The sequence below is a fragment of the Vipera ursinii genome (assembly GCF_947247035.1).
Source record: "Vipera ursinii genome assembly, chromosome: 11".
In the NCBI taxonomy this organism is placed as follows: Eukaryota; Metazoa; Chordata; class Lepidosauria; order Squamata; family Viperidae; genus Vipera; species Vipera ursinii.
The window spans coordinates 13,555,644-13,576,991 of record NC_139524.1 but is presented as its reverse complement, the minus strand read 5'-3'; the positions used below and the strand labels follow the sequence as shown (position 1 = coordinate 13,576,991).

At 40.6% G+C, this 21,348-nt stretch overlaps 1 protein-coding gene across 8 annotated transcripts; it reads left to right on the top strand.

The window, feature by feature from the left end:
• The first annotated feature begins 390 nt into the window (after positions 1 to 390).
• Positions 391 to 20,652, top strand: GABPB1 (GA binding protein transcription factor subunit beta 1). 8 transcript variants are annotated; one of them, XM_083371468.1, is made up of 11 exons: positions 391 to 1,170; positions 5,851 to 5,889; positions 6,075 to 6,182; positions 7,519 to 7,686; positions 9,195 to 9,389; positions 10,079 to 10,190; positions 11,224 to 11,337; positions 13,541 to 13,726; positions 14,550 to 14,665; positions 16,645 to 16,806; positions 20,636 to 20,652. In XM_083371468.1, exons 1-10 carry the CDS (start codon positions 1,099 to 1,101, stop codon positions 16,795 to 16,797), a joined length of 1,263 nt encoding a protein of 420 aa, XP_083227594.1. In that variant the 5' UTR covers positions 391 to 1,098; the 3' UTR covers positions 16,798 to 16,806; positions 20,636 to 20,652. The 8 variants fall into 8 exon arrangements, with proteins under 8 accessions (XP_083227594.1, XP_083227593.1, XP_083227592.1 ...); XM_083371467.1 differs by lacking the exon at positions 20,636 to 20,652 and adding an exon at positions 18,909 to 19,759; XM_083371466.1 differs by lacking the exon at positions 20,636 to 20,652 and adding an exon at positions 18,124 to 19,759.
• Positions 20,653 to 21,348: the final 696 nt, after the last annotated feature.

Below are 21,348 nucleotides of genomic sequence, written 5' to 3'. Positions count from 1 at the left end.
GCAAATAGAAGTAAAATAAACATGGCCAAAGGTGCTTTTTCTAGAGGCAACTGGACTTCCTTGTTTTTCTTTGAAGCTTCTTGGATGAGAAGCAAAACCTCTTCAAAGAAAAACAAGGAAGTCCAGTTGCCTCTGGAAAAAGCACTTTTGGGACAACCATGACCTGGATAATAATAATAATAATAATAATTTTATTTATATACCGCCCTTCTCCCGAAGGACTCAGGGCGGTGAACAGGGCAAATATATAAAGCTCCACAAACATCTAAAATAAATGGGCAAGACAGTATCAAGAGTAATAGGTGTCTTGGATGCAATCTAAAACATCTGGAGCACCACTGGATTATGCCATCGACATTGACAAACTCACCACTGGTCAATTGCAAAAGGCAGCTTTACTTGGAACAGCTGACATCCTGCAATGTCTAATAATATTTACCATCTGTCTATCCTGGGCTCTTGGGAAGGCCTGCATAGGTGGACAAAAAAGCCAAATTCAGTCTAAACATCCCGCTGACCGTGCAACAAACCAGAACACCAGGCTGATTTTTACTTTTAAGTAACGCCTGGACATAAAAAAGCCTAGTTCCAGAAGACTGGACACCTCTGTACATGCACTTTCCTAGCTCCAATCTCTGCCTTTCTGCACAATCAAGATGCATTAAGCTCTCGGGTCGGTTTCCAAAGCCCAGAAGCCCCAGACTGCGGCCCAAAATAATTGACAGCTATTCATGGAGGAGTAAAAAAAACAAAACCAACTCCTGCAATTTAAACACCTTTTTTTTTTGCAGACTGGAAATTAAAAAAAAAGTCTAATTTGGACATGCGTTCAGGAGTCTGAAGGGACGTTGCAAGATTGAAGCCCTGCATTTCACACACACACAAACCCACCCTGGACCCCAAACAGGACGGTGGGGGGGGGTCGTAGTAAGCTCCCCCTCGTTTGCACTCCTGCGCGTCAACACGCGCCTCAAATAACAACTCCAGGCGCCTCTCTCGCGCGCTCCACAACGCGCAGGCGCGCCGGCGGCTCTCCTCCACCACCGCTCCCCTCCCCCTTTCGAGCGGGAAAGGAAAAAAAAAAAGCTTCGGCAGAAAATGGCGGCTCCCTCTTTCGCCTCGGCTCTCCCCCTTCTCCCGGGCTCCGCGCCTGCGCAGTCGGACTCTCAGGTAGCCGTATCCCTCCGCCGAGTTTTCTTCCTCCCCCCCCCCCGCCCCATACACACACCCCGTTTTTTCCCCCCTCTTTTTGTCAGCGCCCGTTGGGGGCGACCCGACAATCCCCGCGTCCCCATGAGGGGAGCAGCGTCCTTCAGGTCGGGGTGCCGCTCCGAGAGGACCGCGGCGCAGCCACAGCCGTCCGGCTGGCCCCGCGCTGTTCCAATCCCTCCTCCCGCCGCCGCCGCTCTTCCCCTGCGGGCCTCTCCTTCCTTCCTCGCCTCAGCGCTCGCGAGCGCGTCCGCCCGTGTCCCTCCGCCGCGCGCGAGCGGGGGACTCTTTGGCGGGGCTTTCGGGCGCCTATGAGAAGCGGCGGCGGGCTCCTCCGGCGGCCCTGCTCGTCGGTCGGCCGGGCGCGGGCGACACGGTAAGGGGAGGCCCCCTTCCTCCCTCCCTCGCGCTCCCTCCCTCCCTTCCTTTCCCTCCCCCGCCTCACCTCCGATGGCCGGCGGGCCGGCCAAGCTTTTCCAGGTCAGTCTGCGCCTTTTTTCTAGAGGGGGCCCCTTGTTACCGGATGTGGAAGTTGATCTCTTCTTCGCTGGTAAAAAATAATTCCACTTCCCCCGGAACCCGGCGCTTACCGCGGCTCCCTCCGCTCCTTCCAGCGCCCAACCCAGCCAGGATTTCCTGTCGGGGAAAAGCGGGGACGGGAGAGGCCTTCCGGGGATCTGGCGCTCGGGGGCCGCCGCTTGGCGAAGGAGCCGAGCGGGGGAGGGCGCGGGCCGGGCAGGAAGGCCGCGCTCCGGGGCGGGAAGGAGCCGTGGGGGGGGGGAAGGGAGGGAGGGAGGGGAAGGGGCTGGCGACCCCCCCCGTCCTGGCTCCCCCAGGCGTTCACACGTGCCCCCCCCGCCGACGCGGGTCTGGCTCGTCCCTTTCTCCCCCTCCCGCTCCTAGAGCATGCGCTGCCCCGCCGCTCGCTCGCCAACCCTGCGCTCCCGGGCGCCCTTCTCTTCTCCCCCCCCCAACCCCTTTTTCTCCTCGGGTTTCGGGGTTGAGCCGGTCTTGCAAGTTGAGGGGTGGGGGTGCTTAGGCCGCGGGGGGAGGGCGACCGGGTGGGAGGGATGGGGCTGGTGGCTTCGCCAGGAGTTCTTAAAAAAGGACCTGGACGGCCATTTGTCTGAAGTGGGTGTAGCTTTGGGCTGAAGGATGTCGCCTAGTTATTGTAACGCAGGAGGTCTTCAAACTTGGCCCTTTTAGGACTTGTGGACTTCAACTCCCAGAATTCCTCAGTCAGGCAACAACAACCCGAGGACTGCTCCTGGTATAGGGGTTTCTTGTCTGGGCAGGGGGGCTGGGCTAGAAGACCTCCAAGGTCCCCCTTCCAACTCTGTGATTCTATTCTAAGCCAGGAAGTGGGGTCTTTTGTGTTGGGGTTGTCAACCTCTTCGGGACGCCTGGATGGCCTGTGCTGCCTGTTCCTTCTTTGGGAGGGAGGGAGGGATGCTGGCTGCTTCCAAAGTTGGTTCGTGTGAGCTGCAATAAAGGGGAACCTTTGGTGTCTCTGGCGTTGTCTTCGAAATCCTCCCATTCCAGGAAGCCCAAGGAACCGATTCCCACCAGACACACATTTATACACACACACACACACACAAACACCTTTTTTATTTACCTTTTTTCAGACTCCTCCCCCCATTCCTGTGATTCACTCAAAAGATGATCTCATCTATTCACTTTCAAGAGGCTGTTAAAACACTGAAATTAACCAATATTGATTTAAAACAAAACCCGGTTGAAATCAGTGAACTTGGCTCCTCAATACGATTGCAGTTAAATCCTATTAAAACAGTAACATTAACAAGTAAACAGCTCTGGATTGATTAATATTACTGCAAAAATATATTAATAAAAGTACTTAATAAGTTACTTTGTACTTAGTAATTAATATTGCTACCGTATTACTAAGTAAAACTTGAAAATAATCTGATGAGAATTTTTTCCAGTTTTGTGATCATATATCCTTGTCTGTCCATTTAGTGTGGGTATTTATTTAGTAAAATGTCATTCTCCCACATCTTTCCACTGGGAGTGCAAGCGGTTTCCCTTCCGCTATCTGGCCAGTATTCCCTCCAGCTGGTAAATAGATGTTTTTGAGATGGTCCTTAGCTGGCACCCTGCTCTTTCCTTTTTCTTCTTTTTTTCTGCATTTGCTAATGGGCGGTTATTCAAAACCACCCTTTTATCCTAGCCAGAAAACAGGAAGAACAGCAAGGCACCGCTTCGTTTCAAGAGATGCAGGGTAACCATAGGGGACAGGAGAAGGGATGAGTCCAGCCAAAGGAAAACTTCCTGCCCTGCAGCTCCAAAGGAAATGCTGCAGAATTGCAGTGTTCCCGCCCCCCAAACGGGAGTCGAGCCAATTCATCTCTGAAATCAATCAACTTCAGCATGTGAAGTCTGCCAGAATACCCAGGGTGTCATGGGGACGTGCAGACATCACTGGAGGGCATACTTACAGAATCTACATTTTATTAGTACTCCCAAGACCCAACAAGATAGACGTTTAAAATAAGAGGTCCATAGTCCTTTCACATAAAAAAACCTCACTTTTAGCAGTACAATTTAAGTGCCTCCAGGAAAAAGCTGAGGATGTTATGTAAAGTTATATTAAAAACAATATAGTGGTGAGGTGGGGAAAGTCCTTGCAATTCTGAAGTTGTTTAAGAGGAAGAAATCCTCTATTCAAATATCAAAGATAACATCTAGCAGCTAGTTGGTGAATGTTGCTTGAAGTTTCCATTTATTTTATTTCCGTTTATATTCCTCCCAGATTCTCTCAAGATGCTCAAAAGGGCTACAAAATAAAACAAGTTAATAAATAAACAAAAGATACATAAATACATTCTAAATCAAGCAACTATGACGAGAAAAAAAAACTTTACAATTGGTTGCTATGGTGTTAGTACTGCATTGCTGTAACACAGTTCGGCAAAGTAATTCTCCACTAATTGCCCCCCCCTGTTACTTTTTATAGTATTCAAGAAAACCTAATTTTAATAAATAAGAAACTAGCTATTAATCACTTTAGGAAGATGGACTAGGGCTGAAGTGGATTTTGAAGCATATGAAATATTTTCTGTTTGCTCTTCGGAGTTTAGCATTCCTTTGGAGGAAGAGAGATGGATATTCAAATAGCCCTAATAAACATTTAGGAATTTCACCACAAATAAGTACGCCAGTGCCCACAAATTTTGACATTGGCACCTGAGTTCTTGCAAATCGGCACAAATAAAAATACTTTGGATTCTTGAAAGCTGTTAAGGGCAAAATATTACAAAGGAATGACAGTATTTGTGATTGTTATCTTTTGCGTCATTCTAAATTTCCAGATTTGTTGTTACCTAGCCATAAATTTACAAGATGAAGCACAGTTGCCACTGGATTTAAACTAGAACAGAAAGCCTTTGAAGTTAGAGGAATAAGTGGAAAAATGTTCCTACTAACAACAATAATCATAGTATTCAAGAATATTCTAGAGCTCTGGATCTGAGCAGGAAAAAATGGAATTTCTAAATGCTTATGCCACTAAAATTTTCATTCAAAGCTTCAATAACTTGATAAAAAGACTTTGAGAGTTTGGATCTATCTGAAAAAAAAGAGATTTGGGTATTGCCGGTGAACTGTAGGTGTTTAGCAGAATTTAGTAGCATCTTAAGATATTAGAATGCAGCAGTTTTCTGTGTTCACTATACAGTCTTTTAGACTTAGGAATGCAAACATTTAACTAATTGCTTGAACAGCACTTAACATAGCTGAAGCCTAAGTTTGGTGGGGCTTAGACCTAAATATGTTTACATTAGCATCACAAGTAAACTGGTTTTTCATTTTCTCTGTGTGTTTTTGTAAATGGCACTTGTTGCTGTAAGTACACAGGTGGAACACTCAGTTTAAGTGATTGTACTCAGGAAGTCAAGTTACTGGCTCAGTAGACGACAACCCAACATTCCATTAGTCATGCAGAAATTTTGCCCCGTTTACAAATCTAAGCTGATCAGGGGATGACAAGAACTGAAAGAAAGCTCTACAAATACGTACTTTTGCCTCAAATTGATCAAATCTATTTTGTAATCCCATATGATGAAGGGTTCTATGTATAAATGTATCTTAAATGTTATAAAGATACATTTCTAAAAATCAAGAGATTTAAATCAGAGGTCCCCAACCTTTTGGGTACCAGGGACCAGTTTCGTGGCAAAAGGTTTTTCCACGACCTGGAAGATGCCTGGCTTTGTGAGCTTCCTGCATCCCGCAGATGGGGCTTTGCTTGTTTGTGCGGACCAGTTGCTGGCGTGCTGCGGCCCAGTACTGGTCCACGGACCGGGGATTGGGGACCCCTGATTTAAATAATTAAACAGCCAGTGTGGTGCAATGGTGGACCACCAGACTTGAAACTGGAAGACAAAAACAGCAGCCTCCTTTACTGCAAAGCATTCCAATAGTGGATTTGCTGTAGCTACTATGATTAAGGTGCTAGTATTATGTTGTTGCACTACCAAATTATCCACTTGTCTGTCTCCTACCAAGAGCTGGACATCATAGTAAATTGTTTAGGTCAATATAAATTAGGGGAGTCAGCGTGAAAAGTTTTAAAGCAAGCAAAGCTAGAAAAAAGTTATCAAGTTATTTGTTTTATAGGACCTGTCCTGGCAAGATTGCTGGCACGCTTTGGCTATGGTATGTTCTGTTTCATGTAGAAGTTTAAGTTAAGTTTTTTTTTACTTTAAGTTTTAATTTACTGTACCTATTTTTTTAGCTGCTGCAGAAAGCTAATACATTTTGCTGTGAGAAGGACCTAGTATTTGCTTCTTTTATAAATTATCAACATTCAACAATTATTTTAAATCTCAAATATTTTTTAGATGTCCCTGGTAGATTTGGGAAAGAAGCTTTTAGAAGCTGCTCGAGCCGGCCAGGATGATGAAGTTCGCATTCTGATGGCCAATGGAGCACCTTTTACTACGGATTGGGTAAAAACAAAAAAATTACATGTTTGGTGGTTTGTGTTTGCACTATTTATTTTGTTGGCACTGTTCATATTTCTGTCAAGGAAACTTCACAGACGAATGGATGTTGTCCTTAGGAGGCAAGTGTGATTCAAGGGAATTTCCATGTCTTTTTCTTCAGAAAATTGTTTAAATTTGAATGTTTAATAATAGGTAGGAGTTCAGAACAGTGCACGAACTGTGAGGTGAACAGGTCCAGGAAAATGAGTTAGTTTGTTATTTGTTGTGTTGTAGATGAGTATCAGCACTAGGTAGAGGCTTGCTAAAGTACATGGTTCTTTCATCCAGAGATCAGGTTCTTAGCCCGCAGGCTACACCATTTCACCTCTCTGAAACTCTTTTCATATTTGAATAACATGATCATGGAAATACAAAACACAGCCAGAGTGTCTTAGGTCATATAAGTCCCTCTTGCTTTCATTAATTGTTAAACAAGATTAAGTTGATGTCCAATAAGTTTATTCATTGTTGAAATATTGATGACATTCCACAATTCAGTAGATTGGTCATGTATGTGTGTGGAAATATTGGTCATGGGCTGTGATAGTAAAGAAGCTGGATTTACTGCTCATGAACCAAGTTGCTGGAACATATCATCCAATTGCCCTTATTATTTAGTTTTTGCTAAGAAAAAGCTTAGTATTACGTAGGAACTCCTGACATATTCTTCCCAAACTTCAAACCTTGGCTTAGGACTGGGATTTCAAGAGTTCATCCCTTTTTTCGGGTGGGGGTGGGGGGAATAGGTACTTAACCTTTTCTGCTTCTATTTCGGGAATCAAATCCAGTAGGAAAAAACCCCAAAAGGACAATATGTAGGATGCAGCAGCCATAATGATTTTTCAAAATGTTGGCTTCTGGTTTGGATGAGCATGAAAAAATTGCTGGGTTAGAATGTGAGATTTTCACCAATAAAATCATGATGGTTTTATTGCTTGCCTGATGACTACAATGACTACAATACATTTAAATAAAAGAAAAACGCAACTTTCCTTTAGAACTGGATATTTGTGAGTTTGGGCAAAACGCTCTAGTAAAGAAGAGTTAGCAGTTCCTTTCTAATTTAGGATGAAATGAAAGATTATGGGAAAGGATTAGAGGATTATGTAGAGCAAAGATTAGTGACTTCAAAGCAAAAAGTTAGGAAAATAAGAAAGATAAAAAAGAGCGTAATGCATCAGAATTTCCATAAGTGTTTTTTTTAAAATAACGGTACTCAAAAACGAATGTATTTTTTAATGTGTTGTTAAATAAGAGGATAATTATGCGCAAATATCCTATTTCACGTCTTACGATACAGCTGGGGACCTCTCCACTTCATCTAGCAGCCCAGTATGGACACTATTCAACTACGGAAGTGTTATTACGAGCAGGAGTAAGTCGAGATGCAAGGACCAAAGTGGACCGGACGCCACTTCACATGGCAGCTTCAGAAGGCCACGCAAGCATTGTAGAAGTTTTGCTTAAGGTAAAAAAAAAAAGTTTCCATTTATTATCACCTTACACCAGGGGTAGGCAACCTTGGCTCTTTTATGACTCTTGGACTGGCTGGCTCAGGAATTCTGGGAATTGAAGTCCAGGAGTCATAAAAGAGCCAAGGTTGCCTACCCCTGACCTACACCAAGAGTTGAAACAGGACATACAGTGGTACCTTGGTATTCATCGTTAATTGGTTCTGGGAGGCACGATGAGTGCTAAGCTATTTTTTTCTGATAAAGAATAATGTAGTGCAGAGGTCCCCAAACTTTTGGGCACCAGGGACCAGTTCCGTGGAGAGAGGTTTTTCCACGGACCGGAGAGTGCGTGGTTTTGTGTTCTGCCTGCATCCTGCGGATGGGGCTTTGTTCGGACCGGTTGTTGGCATGCCGTAGCCCGGTACTGGTCCACAGACCGGGGGTTGGGGACCCCTGATGTAGTGAGTCACAAGACAGCCGACACTGACAAGTTCTAGTTTGTATGTTGAGTACTGGGACAAAATTTTCTCGTCAAAATGTGTTGAATACCAAATTAGATGAGTTTTAAAGCAGTTTAGTACCAAGGTGATTACTGCCACTGTAATTGCTAACAGACTGATGATTCTTTCTTCTCCAGTATCTTAGGGAGTTAGTTTTTTAGAATATTTCCGGGCACCAAAGAGGCACATGAGAAGATACTTTTTTAAAAAAAAAATCAAGTGAAGGATGTAGGAGAATCAATAGCACCATTTGGTGTGTGTACAAAGTGGTTTCCATTTGTAGGTAAGCAGCCTAAAATCAAACTATAGGAACAATATGATTTAAAACCCATATGGTGTATTAAAACACCTTTACATTAAAAGCCATGATCAACAATTTGGCAGTACGTTCAAATAAGTTTTCTATAACAGGAAAAAAAACAAGGATAAAGAATATAATCTAAAAAAGGACAGCTTAATTTCCCTAAGTTATGGTTTTACAATTGCCTTTTCTAACCAAAATAATTTTTTCATGAAACTGCCCACCCATTTCCTGTTTCAAGGCCTTCCTTCTATTTTGCTTTCTGAAAATTCTGCAGCAGCAGTCCAAAATCCTTTTAAAAAATTACTTACACTGAAAATTTTAGACTTTCCTTTATGTTATCAGATTAATAATAGTACTTGAATTCTCATCATCAACATTATTTTTAGATGAAAAGATTTATTTTTGAAACGAAAAAAATGACTGAAGTCATGCAGAGAGAGGCACACGAGTCATTGCACACCAGATTTTAATCTTCTGTTTTTTACTTTCAAAGATTAGCTGTTTTGAGAATGTGTCTGCCCAACAGCTCAAGGCAATAATGAATTAATTAATTACATTAATTATCTGCAGTATATCATCTTGGAGGGGGGAAACTGACAACATAAAGTTTAAAAGGAAGGACACAGTTTTAAATATATATATTCCAAGCAATGCTGACTCTAAAATTAACTTTGCCTCATTCCATTTTGAAAGAAATTTAATTGAATATGTTTTGTAGCATGGTGCAGATGTAAATGCAAAGGACATGCTGAAAATGACTGCTCTGCATTGGGCCACGGAACACAGTCATCAAGAAGTAGTGGAACTCTTAATAAAGTATGGAGCAGATGTCCATACCCAAAGTAAATTTTGCAAGACTGCGTTAGACATTGCCATAGACAACGGATATGAAGACTTGGCAGAAATTCTACAGGTGAACTCAAAACTCACTTCAGTGAGGCTTTTCCCAGAATCTTGTAGCTTAACCTTTAGGCTGTTGTTTTCTATATGTTTGACTCCCTGGCCCTCGATCATTTTTTGTTTATCATCATACTACAGGGGTCTTCAAACTTGGCCCTTTTATGACTTGTGGACTTCAACTCCCAGAATTTTATTCTCTATAAGCTTGGGATTGGCGATTGGTATTACAGCACAGCAGCCATCCAGTGAAGTTGAGCATTGCTTGCAAAAAGAAAAAAAAGCAGCTCCAAAAAACAGTCCACTATTCATTTTGTGTATTATCTATGGCAGGGCTCTTCAAAGCTGGCCCTTTTATGACTTGTGGACTTCAACTCCCAGAATTCTGGGAGTTGAAGTCCACAAGTCATAAAAGGGCCAGGTTTGAAGACCCCTGTCATACTATATTCCCTCTTTCTCTGCACCTTGAAGCTAATGCAATTATTCCGAAGACTCCAGAAATTTTTCCATGTTGAGTATATATTAATAACAATGCACTGCATGAGCTATAAAGCTGTTGATTGCTACTCTGTCTGAAATTTAATGTGTAATTTATGAACATCTGCTCTGTACTATATTCATCTTAAAATTCATTCCCCTTCTTTCTCCCCCCCCTTCAAATAAGTGTAAAAACAAAGCACCGTTGGGTTTTTTTTTTGATCATAGATTGCAATGCAGAACCAAATCAACACAAACCCAGAAAGCCCCGATACAGTGACGATCCACGCAGCCACGCCTCAGTTCATCATTGGACCTGGTGGTGTGGTGAATCTAACAGGTAGGAGTATCGCACACAGCAGAGTCACAGGCACCCAGGCTCGCAAATTGCCTTCTCACTCTGTTAAATTGGGGAATAAGGTTGTGCTTTCTTTATTCATGCCAGAAGCACTTTAAAATTACAGACATACAAGATTCAATACTGAGCAAGTAAAATAACTACAAAATAGGTCATAGAAATACATCGTATCTAAAAAGTACGTAAAATGCATAGGATTAAATTTAAATGCCCAGCATCGGGCCACATCAACGGCATTTTCTCTTGCCCGCACGAGGTCTTCCTCTGTACACGTTGAAGGACATCATAGGCACCTTCCCATGGGTGAGACGGATTGTTCTTCTCTACATTCACACGGAGTGCCTTTTATAGGGAAGCCCCTTTTTCTTACATTGTCCTTTGATTCTTCCTACCCAGATTGCAGTTTTATTTAGCAATTTCCATACAAGCCGAGGTTGTTCTTGATCTGGTGGCAGAGAGTTGTATGGTTGTGTCCAGTTGGCTGGTAGCTCCTTGTTGTGCTCCTAGATCAGACATGTCAAACTCGCGACGTCATGTCGCGCAATGTATCGGGACGGTTTTGCCATTGCCGGCAGTGGGGTGGGCATGGCTTCCGGATGATGCGTCCGGCCCGTGGGCCGGCAGTTCGACACCCCTGTCCTAGATTGTGCTAAAACTGTATCAAATATGTCCTTTCTTTTGATGCTGTTGTCATCTCCTGGATTGTTCGTGTAGGCTCAAACTGCATAGGATGATTTTAACACTTGTCTAAAGTTCAGCTTTGGCCCCACAGTTTGATGTCAAAGCATTTTCCCTATTTGGTTGCTTGTGCAGAATTCTGCTGGTGCCACTCCGTTTATTTCACTTCGGACTACTTTTGCCTCCTGAAGAAGAATAAATCTGTGCTTGCTATTGAGCTGAATGGGGTCTGTTTGATCAAGAATTTAAGGAGGATATCATTCTGATTTCAAATGTCATGGGCAAGTAGATTTATGTGACTTTTCTGATGTGATTTTTGCGGATTGTGTATTTATAGATGACAGTGGAGTGTCCGCTGTCCAGTTTGGTAATTCCTCAACTTCAGTTCTGGCAACGCTGGCTGCCTTAGCAGAAGCCTCAGCTCCACTCTCCAACTCATCAGAAACGCCAGGTGAGGAAAAATAACATAGTTCCAAAAATACAAAAATAAGGATTCACGGTTAAAAAAAAATCATGTTTGGTTTACAGCCCAGTTTGCAGCATTGATGTAATACCCTATTTCATTGCAAATTTGTTTTTTAAGCTTGGTGTTTTTTCTCTCGTGGCATACTTACAATAAAAACAGACTTAAGTAATCAAATGTCTTTAAACCAGTAACAAAGAGAATAGGATTAAATGAAAATGAAGAAGATATATATTTTTTTATTTCTATGAAGAACATTAGTGGATTGTCCGTTAGTTCTTTTTAAGCCAAATAAGCCTTGATATTGTTGTGACTTCTGAATCCTTAAGCAGCGTTGCCTTCTTCTGCAGTCTGATCTGTAGGAAGGGAGATCAGACTTCTACGCAGAGCAAGAAAGCCAACTGCCTTGGCTTGGTTCCCTGTTTGCTATAAAGAAATATATCAGTTGACTGTTCTCTCTTTCTCTGCAAACTTTGGGAGCGGGACAAAGCATTGAGCAGTAAATATTTAGTACCAGATTGTTTTTGTTTTGTTTTTAAAAGGAGGTCTTGGATACCTCTCTATCACTTGTGATTGACCCCCTTGGGTTAAAGGAGAAAACCCGAATCATGTTTTGTACACAAATGTTTGTGGCATGTCGATTGCGGCATTTATGGAGGATTGTTTCATCTGTGTAAAGATCACAGTGCCACGTGGAGGGCTTTCCCTCCTGAAAATATTCCTGACCTTAATTCATTGAAAGCTTTTGTATCGCCTGCTCCTAAGTGGCTGCCACAAGGTCAATAAATACAGGACAGTCCCTGCCCACAGCCTTAGAGAAATGAGAAAAACAAGCCTATATACAGAATGATTGGCTAGATGGAAATACCCCAGGGAGATAAAGGAACTGATTCTTCAACACAGCCTGTTGTGTTTCCTACATGTCCCTTTTTTTTTTTGCACCCTGATGCAGAAGCTGCTGCCAGGTAACTGTTGAGGAAGGGAGAAGGCAGACAAAGCTAATGAACAATCCTGCAAGCCCATAACTCCCTCTAGTAAATCATGGTGCAACTGGGAATACTTCTTTACAATCATTTACTTCCCAGATTTGGTAGAAGGGACTAATTGACTGTGTTGGCTGTGTTAACACCAAGAAGCAAAGATGATCTCAGAGGTTCTGGGCGTCAGCCATCGCAAGGACATTTATATGTGTCTTCGTTACGGCCTAACTTTTGTTTTCCATAAAATCCCGAGTTTACCGTTATTCTTTCAATAATGGTAGAAATATGCCGCAAGCAAGAATTGCAGACCGCGATTGAGTAATAATGTCACTGTAAATAAGGAAGCAATCATGGCAAAGATGAAAGCATTCAAATTTTATGCGATGTCTGACATTTCTGTCATAAATCATATGCCATAGCTTTTGAAAGAAAGCTTTTTTATTGTCCATCTGATTGTTAATAAACTTCAAAGGCTTGCTCTTAATATATAATACGGCATGCATATAGATGTAACTCTTGAACTGATACTGGTATTGATATACTTTATATTTTAGATTCCTTGAGTTAAAACCTAAGAGAAGCAGCAAACAATGAACTCAACAAATTAGAGTATAAATTCCCAGAGCCAGAGGAAAATTAATAATGAGTGTTAACATGGTATCTGAAAGTCAAATAACACCATTTGTTTTCCCTGTTAAATTCTTTATGCATTTGCGCAACTTGTATTTTACTTGTAAAGAATTTGCTGGATTAAAGGAATTTAATTTTTGGAACCTCTGGGTACCTGCTTTCCAATATTTGGTGTGAGGAATATTGGATTAAGTAATCAGAAAGGAAACACTAAGATATAAGATTGAAATAAGAATGACATGATTGTTGGGGCTATTTCTGCAAAGCAGTCAACAAACAACGTTTGCAAAAGTACGAAATAATTTAGCAGAGAAAAGATGGGAAAGAGATTCTTCCCCAAAACCTAGCATGCTCAGTTGCATAGAAGATGGGCTGGCTTTCTATGTGCTGATGGGGGAAAAAATGGAACAGGATGGGATCTCTTATAAAAGATACGTATCTTAACTCCATTGGGATGATGAACAAGAACAGCCCATACTGCCACATTTTCATGAGATCCTATCTCTTTAATTTTTTTTTTAAAAAGCAAACTTGCTTATATATGTTTTATTTATTTATTTATTTGTTTGTTTGTTTGAAAGTTGTGGCTACGGAAGAAGTGGTGACCGCTGAATCTGTGGATGGTGCAATTCAACAAGTAGTTAGTTCTGGAGGCCAGCAGGTTATTACCATAGTAACAGATGGGATACAGCTTGGAAATCTTCATTCCATTCCCACCAGCGGAATGGGTCAACCCATTATAGTGACCATGCCAGATGGGCAGCAAGGTAAGTAGAAACCAGTAATAGAACTTTTAAGACCTTTTTTTTTCTGAAAAACATACATTGTAATTTAATTATTTGATATCCTGCTGTTATTATTTTTATAGACAACTCAAGGTGGCAAACGTATCTAATACACCTTCCTCGTCCTACTTTGTTGGTTAAGTTCAACTTAATATTTATGAAAGCAATTTACAGAAAACAGATAATGAAGAATAGGATTGGGTGGAATGTAAAGCAATGTGGAGGACACTTATGGATATGTCTTAGACTCAGTTTCCAGAATAGGGGGGAAGAGCTCCACATTTTACGATCGCATTTCTGCCCATGGAATCATGACATAACAAAACTAGTTATAAGGGCCATGCACAACTTAAGACATTATTCTGAAGAGTTGCTTCAGGATTTCCTGAATCATATCCCCTCTCTTTGTTCATTAAAATAGCCACATCTTTTAATGATTTTATTTTTTAAAAAATAACTCAAGGTGGTGAACCTGTCTAATGCTCCTTCCTATTCCTGTTTTCCCCATAACAACAACCCTGTGAAGTGATTTGGGCTGAGAGAGAGTGTGACTGGCCCCTGAAAAAAAGGATGCCGCTGCTTTAATGAACTGACTTAACACAGTGCGGCCAGGCTGTTGATGCAACCCTTAAAAATGACGAAGGATGGGAGTTGACTTTAACAAGAGACTTAGGCTAGCTGGCAAGTTTTCTTCCAACTCATATATTCAATAAACATTTTTAATTACTTTATCTCCTATCCCAGCATCCAAATGCCTCTGTTGTTAACTTCTGTAGTTTTTGATCCAAACTTATTTCAATTCAAGTACTTACAGTGCCAGCCACAGACATAGCAGAGGAAACAGTAATCAGCGAAGAGCCTCCACTCAAGAGACCATGTATTGAGATCGTCGAAAGTCGGGTGGAAACGGCAGAAATAGAAGTAAGGAATCTGTTTGTTGAGACGTTTTATTCTGATTTTCTAAACAGAATGTTTTTTGCTTGTCTTGCTTTACAATTGTGATTTTTTTGGGGGGGGGTACTTGAAGACAAGCATGCAATAATTTTTTGCCTATACACAAGAATCTAGTCAACCAGTGGTCAGCATTAAATTGGTACCAGATAAGAGTTAACAGAATTCAAGACAGGTGGGACTTTTAGACCTTTTGTGAGAACAATTCCAGGCTAATTCCTCTTTTGACTCTTAACCCCAGGCTCTGCCTGTTCTTTCACATTGAATTAGTGCCGTTCGGCTGGGATAATTTGAACATACGTATGAAAGAATTTGAAACAAGGGGCTGAAAAAAAAACCTTTTTAAGGATGATAAGATATTTAGGTAGGTGGAAATCCTGTTAAACTCAGTTAGGCTTGGAACATGGTTAGTATTGCGCATTAAGAGAAAGTAGAATGGGGGGGGGGGAGATTGAGTTTTTGCCTCCCTATTTCGTTGCAGTAAAGCCTTGGACGATGCTTTTAGTACTACCTGGTGATTGCAGTGGAAGGCCTGGCATTCATTGTTTAGTGAAAGCAGGAAGTTTTTTTTTAAAAAAAGCTTTTGCTGTGTAAAGGTCAGAACAAAGTGATTGCTGAGATAATTATTTTAATAAAGCAGGTATGCTGCTTTTTACATCAGTTTATTTAAAGTGGTTCAGAAGAAGGAAATAAATCACTTGCTTTGAACTCGATTTGTTTTTCTTTTTTTAACTACAAAGTTGTTCTACTTCATCAAATAAAAACACTAGATGATTTTGCTTTTTTAATTTTTTTTTTAAAAATCAAGTTCCAGCAGCATCCTTTGAAAATACAATGTATGGTCCCACAGCAATGATACATTCTATGAGTAGTCTCTCTTCTCTCAGATGTTTTACTGATAAATATCTTATTCCAAGAAGCAGAATGCGTATACATGATTCAATTTTCCTTATTAGGCTTGAAGTTTAATATTTATGTCGCTCTCCAGTTCTTAAAACTGCAGGTTTCTTTTCTTGAAACTTACCCCATGAGCCTATCTTGTTTTAATAAGTTGAGAAGTTACCATTCTTGGTTTGAAGAAATCCAGACAATCAATAGAAAGCTCATTACTGCCATGGATTTTTGCAGCCAAAACATGATAGACTTTAGCTGGCAGAGAGTGGAATTCCCTTTGTGCCTTTGTATATAACTGCTTTACTTCCATTTTTAGAGAATCTGGAAAAGTAAACCTTGATAATAACCCAAGTTCAGACTAGAAAATGTTAATAATTTAAAACGATAATGCCTTTTATTTTTACTTGATTGGTAATTGTTAATTTTATTTTCTTAGTTTGGAGGCACTGAGACTATACTTAGTAGAAGACTTCTTGCTGTGTATATTTATCAGAATAAAGTTGTAGCAAAGAAGTATACTTGGACATGAAATCTATTCAGCTAGTGTGTGTGTATGTATACTCCTACTGTACATCTTTATTAAACAAAACTTCTTACACACACACACACACACACACACACACACACACACAGACACACACACACATACAAATGGAAAAATCTTACCATAGAGTTTCAACAAACAAGCATATTTCTTTGTAATTGTACAAATATAATCTACCTCTCCAGGTCAAAATAATATATGTAATTATTTCTTCCCAGAATATAACAACTTTAGGACATCTCAGGATCACGTGTTTCCATGTGGCATTTATACAAGTGGTGTACTTGATTTTTAATGCAGGCATTGTTTTTGTACATTGTTTTTGTATTTCAAACTGTGTTTCTACGTCATGACTCCCAAGAACATCTAATTTGCTCCGTCCCAAAGTTCTTGCATCTTATTTATTCACCCATTGGGAATTTTTTTTATAAGAAAGTTATAAAACTGCCATTGACTTTGAGGTGACACCTGTTAACACGATGTTTGTTTTGTTCGTTTTTGACTTCCGTAGGAAAGAGAGACGTTACAAAAACAGCTGGATGAGGCCAACCGAGAAGCCCAGAAGTATCGCCAGCAACTTCTGAAGAAAGAGCAAGAAGCAGAAGCTTATAGGCAGAAGTTGGAGGCGATGACCCGCCTCCAGACTAACAAAGAAGCTGTTTGAGTGGATGAAGTGAGCATTCTATTATATTAACAGGTTAAGAAAAACTGCAGTACAATCTGGGTCTGCATAATGCATAGGTGTGCAGAACTGAATTCTTTGTCAAAGAAGATGCTACTGGACTTAAGCCATGAGCTCTGGTGATTTTCCTGTATCATAAAAAAAAAACAACCTCAGAATTTAGACATTTTGTGCAAAATATTTAAAAAAGAAATACTGTAAATAGTTTTTTTTTACAGTTCCAAAATTAATTGTTTAATCTTTTTGGAAGGGATCCACAAACCTACAATGCCAATGTTTTTGTGACTTTTTATTTTATTTTGCTATGAATCTTCTGAGATACAGAACAGTTTTAAGGAGGATAATTGTTGATTTAAACTGCGCTATGTAAATGAATTATGTGATAGAAATGAGCTTGAAAGCTATGAATTAGATCTCTGACTAAATTCATTTCCTGATTATTATCCTTTGTACAGCTTTAAGGAGTTGGCCGAGGCCTCTGAACAATACCCCCCTTTTTTAGGGAAAAAAGTGTAATTTTTTATATTTAATTCCTGATATATTCAAGTAGATTGACATGTATATGAAGCTGATATTTTTAAAAATTTTCAGTTTGTACATATGCTGCATGTTTTTTTTATGATTTCTATATACATCTTCCATATGTATTTTTCAGGAAAGAGGATGGAAAAATTATGAGAAAAAAAATATTTAACCTCCAGGCTGGGAGCAGGCAGCTATGGCAACTGTACGACTTGCGGACTTCAACTCCCAGAACTCCTGTGTTAGGCGCAGGAATTCTGGGAGTTGAGGTCCACAGGTCATAAAGATGCTATAGATGCCCAGCCCTGCTGTAGGTCATGGGGCTAGGGGATAAACGAAGAAGCCGGTGATTAACTGTGGGTCGAGTGTTTTTCTTTTATATTGGGAACCACATTTCTTAGAGGGATGTAACTTGGGAGAAGAAAAAAGAAAACAAAAACCAGTATTTATGTAATATATTAATTATATGAAAATATTACCCTTAGCGCAGCCAATCATATTTTCAAGGTGACCAGCCAAGCTGGGCTGGGATAATTCTGCAGATGGAGAACAAATTTCAAGTTCTTTTCCTAAAATTTTTAGGCTTAATCTTTCCCCTACTGTGCTACTACCTGCTGGACAGGATGTTAACATTCACATCACAGCACCCCCTCCCTTCCCCCCCCAAATGCAAACATAAGATGCCGTAAAGATAATAGGCTGATATCTGGAATTGGAGCCCAGAAATTTGTAGGTAAATGGCAAATCTCTCACAATATCTTTAATCTGACTGACCAACGACAACAGGTGCCGATGACCTCCTAAAATAGTACACCACACTTGACCAGCAAAAGGTTTTTTATCGCCTGCTAGAGATGGTCAAAAAGGGACGTGGAAGGAGATAATTTGAAGATCTAGGTCTGGAAATGGCATCTCACCACACTTCTCGCAAGGGGACATCCATCAAGTGTGAAGGTCATGAGACCGGAGAGAGGGAATTGGGCAACAGGCCTTCTAAGTGACTCTTCACACTCCTCCTTTTCAGGTTTGTGGCTGTTGTATATCAATAGCCTGAAACGTAAGAAAGTTCGGCACTGTTACTGGGGGGCTCCTCTTCTTTCACAATGTTCACACTTTGGCTGCAAAATGGACAGGAGTAACTAGAAAAGTCAGACGTCCTTGCATGCGTTTTATCTAGAGCCACCTAAGTGAAGTCCACATTCTCTTGTGTTCCTGCTCTACCGCCGCTCCTGTGACCTTTGCCCTTTCTTCTTCCAACAAAGCTTACCGAAGAAACGCTCCTTGTCCATATTTGTGCCCATCATCTCAATCTTAACAATCCGACTAATACGCAGATGCACATAATTTTCACTTGTTTTAGCTGCGCAAAATTTTAAGGTTGTCCGAATCATGACTGACCTCTAGAGGCAGCTTTGTGTGGCAGTTTGGTTGTGGCTTTCTGTTATTTTGGACAACTCTGATTATGTTTTGATTTGTGTGGTCTTCCGGGAGACAGTTCTTGGCATTTCCAGCGAATGGTGTTTTAAATCCCTCAGTTAAGTGTCTTGTCTCTCTCCTCCTGCCCCATCCAGGTTTGTTGGCATTCAAAGTCCACATTTGCTAACCAGCATGATCAGCGGTTATATCTGCTGGAGATTTATGCAGAATTCGAAGTCTGCCATGATTGAATTACATTGAATTTGTGAAGGAGTGATTTAGGTCTGTAAGGTATTGTGATAATATACCAAGCAATGGGAGGGCAATCCTAAATACCATTACAGATGAAAAGTTCACTGTTAAAAGAAATAAGCTTGTTTTAGGACCTAAACTTTAGTATATCCTTAAAAAATAGGTAAGTAAGCACTTAGTCCCTGCTGGACTTCACACCAGAACAAAGGTTTCCTAGCTGAGATCTGCTCTGCAGATGGAAAGGAATGAAAGGTAGATATAATTGTAAATGGGATTTTTGAATACAAAGAGAAAAGAAATGGATTTCTCCCCCCCTACACACACACACACACACACACACACACACACACACACCCTCTCAGGCAAACGTAAGGGAATATTTATAAAAATGTTATTTCCTTACTTGTCAGTCATAGTTGATATAGTTGGGTCTATCTTGCCTGCTGCAATTGTTGACTTACACAGAGCCACGAACATTCAGACACCGGTTGGCTTTCAGATAACTCACAGACCATACTGCCTTAAAGATTAACAAGTGCTACAATGCTTTACACTTTGTTCAGATTTCTGTGCATCTCCTTTATTTCCACGTATACCTTGTATTTTGATTTGTGCTTTGCTGTGTTTTATCTTTCAGTGCTTTTATGAAACGTATATCTTTATAAATCATTTAGATTACCTATACAGAAGAATTGCCCTTAAAACTGTCTTTGGCCTACCTTTTCTATTTACAATTAAATATCTTTTCCACAGATGCAGGGTTGGTTCGCTTATTTTGTAAAACGTTACCACCACCTGGGTAGTTTCTTTGATAGCACACATTGTTATAAAAGGTAGCTAAATTGGCCACTTGGGTTTTTAAGAATGCCTTAGAAACATGTAGAGAAATACATGAGCTGGGCCATAGCTGCATCAGCATCCGTATTAGAACAGTTTCAAAAGTCACTTTTACATACAGAGAGTCCCTAGGTTTGGCCAGAAGATATATGTGCTCACGTTGCCTTTAATATTTGTCTAGTTTTAACTTTGACAAACTTTAGTATTTGTCTAGCGATGGGTTCTACTCTTAATCGTTTCCACTCTTAATTGTTGAAGGTCAAAATGATTCTTCAAATCAGCTGTCATAATTTGCTATTTTATACTATCAGCATTATTGTAAAGTAGAAAATCAATTGCTGAATTTAGCATGGAGACTCAAAAATGTGAAAAGTTTGGGAATAGCTTGAAAAGGCCCATGTTCCAGCCTCTCACAACTTTAGGTCAGTCCATTTCAATAGAAGATTTTGTTGATTCTAACAATAGTTGCACCTTTTGCCATTCCAAGCCCATCACTTATGTGAATAATAGCCGTAATAAAAATCCACAAAATGGAGGAAGTCATTGAAACATTTCAACTTGGTGTTGCCATCAAAAGTATCCCTATGTTGAAATGGAATCATCTTGATGCTGTGTCAGCTACAAATGTTACCATATTTAGCAACAGGGTACTGGTAAAATGGAAAAGGTATTTTCCAGAATTGATTTATTACTTACATATTACTTCGTTTCCAGAAGACACTTGAACAGCTTCTGAGTAACAACAATAACCCCTGCAAAATCAACCCAGGTTTTTCTTCTCCTTTGTCACCAGATGTTCAAAAGATACCAAATTGAAGGAGTAGGGTTGGAAAAAAAAACCCAGGTAAGTTTTGTTGGGCAATTAAGTTTAAATAGTGGATCCATGTGGGTGAAAGAGAACTTTCCTTAACTTCTAACCTACTAAAATAAAGCTAAGTTGCCTAAGCATTTAAAAAAACACACAATAGGTAGGCTAGTCAGAACAAGTTTAACCAGCCTGCCAACCATTAGTTATGGTTTTGGAACGTCTATCAACTCCCATAAGTTCAGCTTTTGGGGATTAATACACCTTAATTAATCAGAACTTGTTACCAACCCATAATGTCCTCCAGGTTCAGTATCACAACCTACTTCAGTGTTACAACCATTTCTGAAATGGAAAGGAAAATGTATCAAATTCATCAGAAATGAGAGGGCTGGCTAATTCCCCAGAGAGATTGAGCCATTTGTGACACATGGTGTTTTTCCCACGGTTGTGACGACACGGCTTCTCTTAGCCCTTAACCAACATGCTATTCCTATTCATTCAGTTTCCTGCAGGTAAATATATTTTCACTTTAGTTTGCTACCCACTGGGTGCAAGAGGAAGGTAATGATAACAAAGGAGTCATTTGCATCAAATCATATTTGCTCACTCTGCCATTTCAACTTCCCCAAGTGCTTTGTTTCCTGTCTGAACACAGTTTGGAGTGTGTTTGCTCACCTCTTCAATTAGTGTGCCATTTC

Coding starts and splice junctions, on each gene's coding strand:
- GABPB1 (XM_083371468.1), top strand. CDS start 1,099: ATGGCGGCTCCCTCTTTCGCCTCGGCTCTCCCCCTTCTCCCGGGCTCC. Junction 1,171..5,850: donor CTGCGCAGTCGGACTCTCAG/GTAGCCGTATCC, acceptor TTTGTTTTATAG/GACCTGTCCTGGCAAGATTG. Junction 10,191..11,223: donor TGGTGTGGTGAATCTAACAG/GTAGGAGTATCG, acceptor GTGTATTTATAG/ATGACAGTGGAGTGTCCGCT.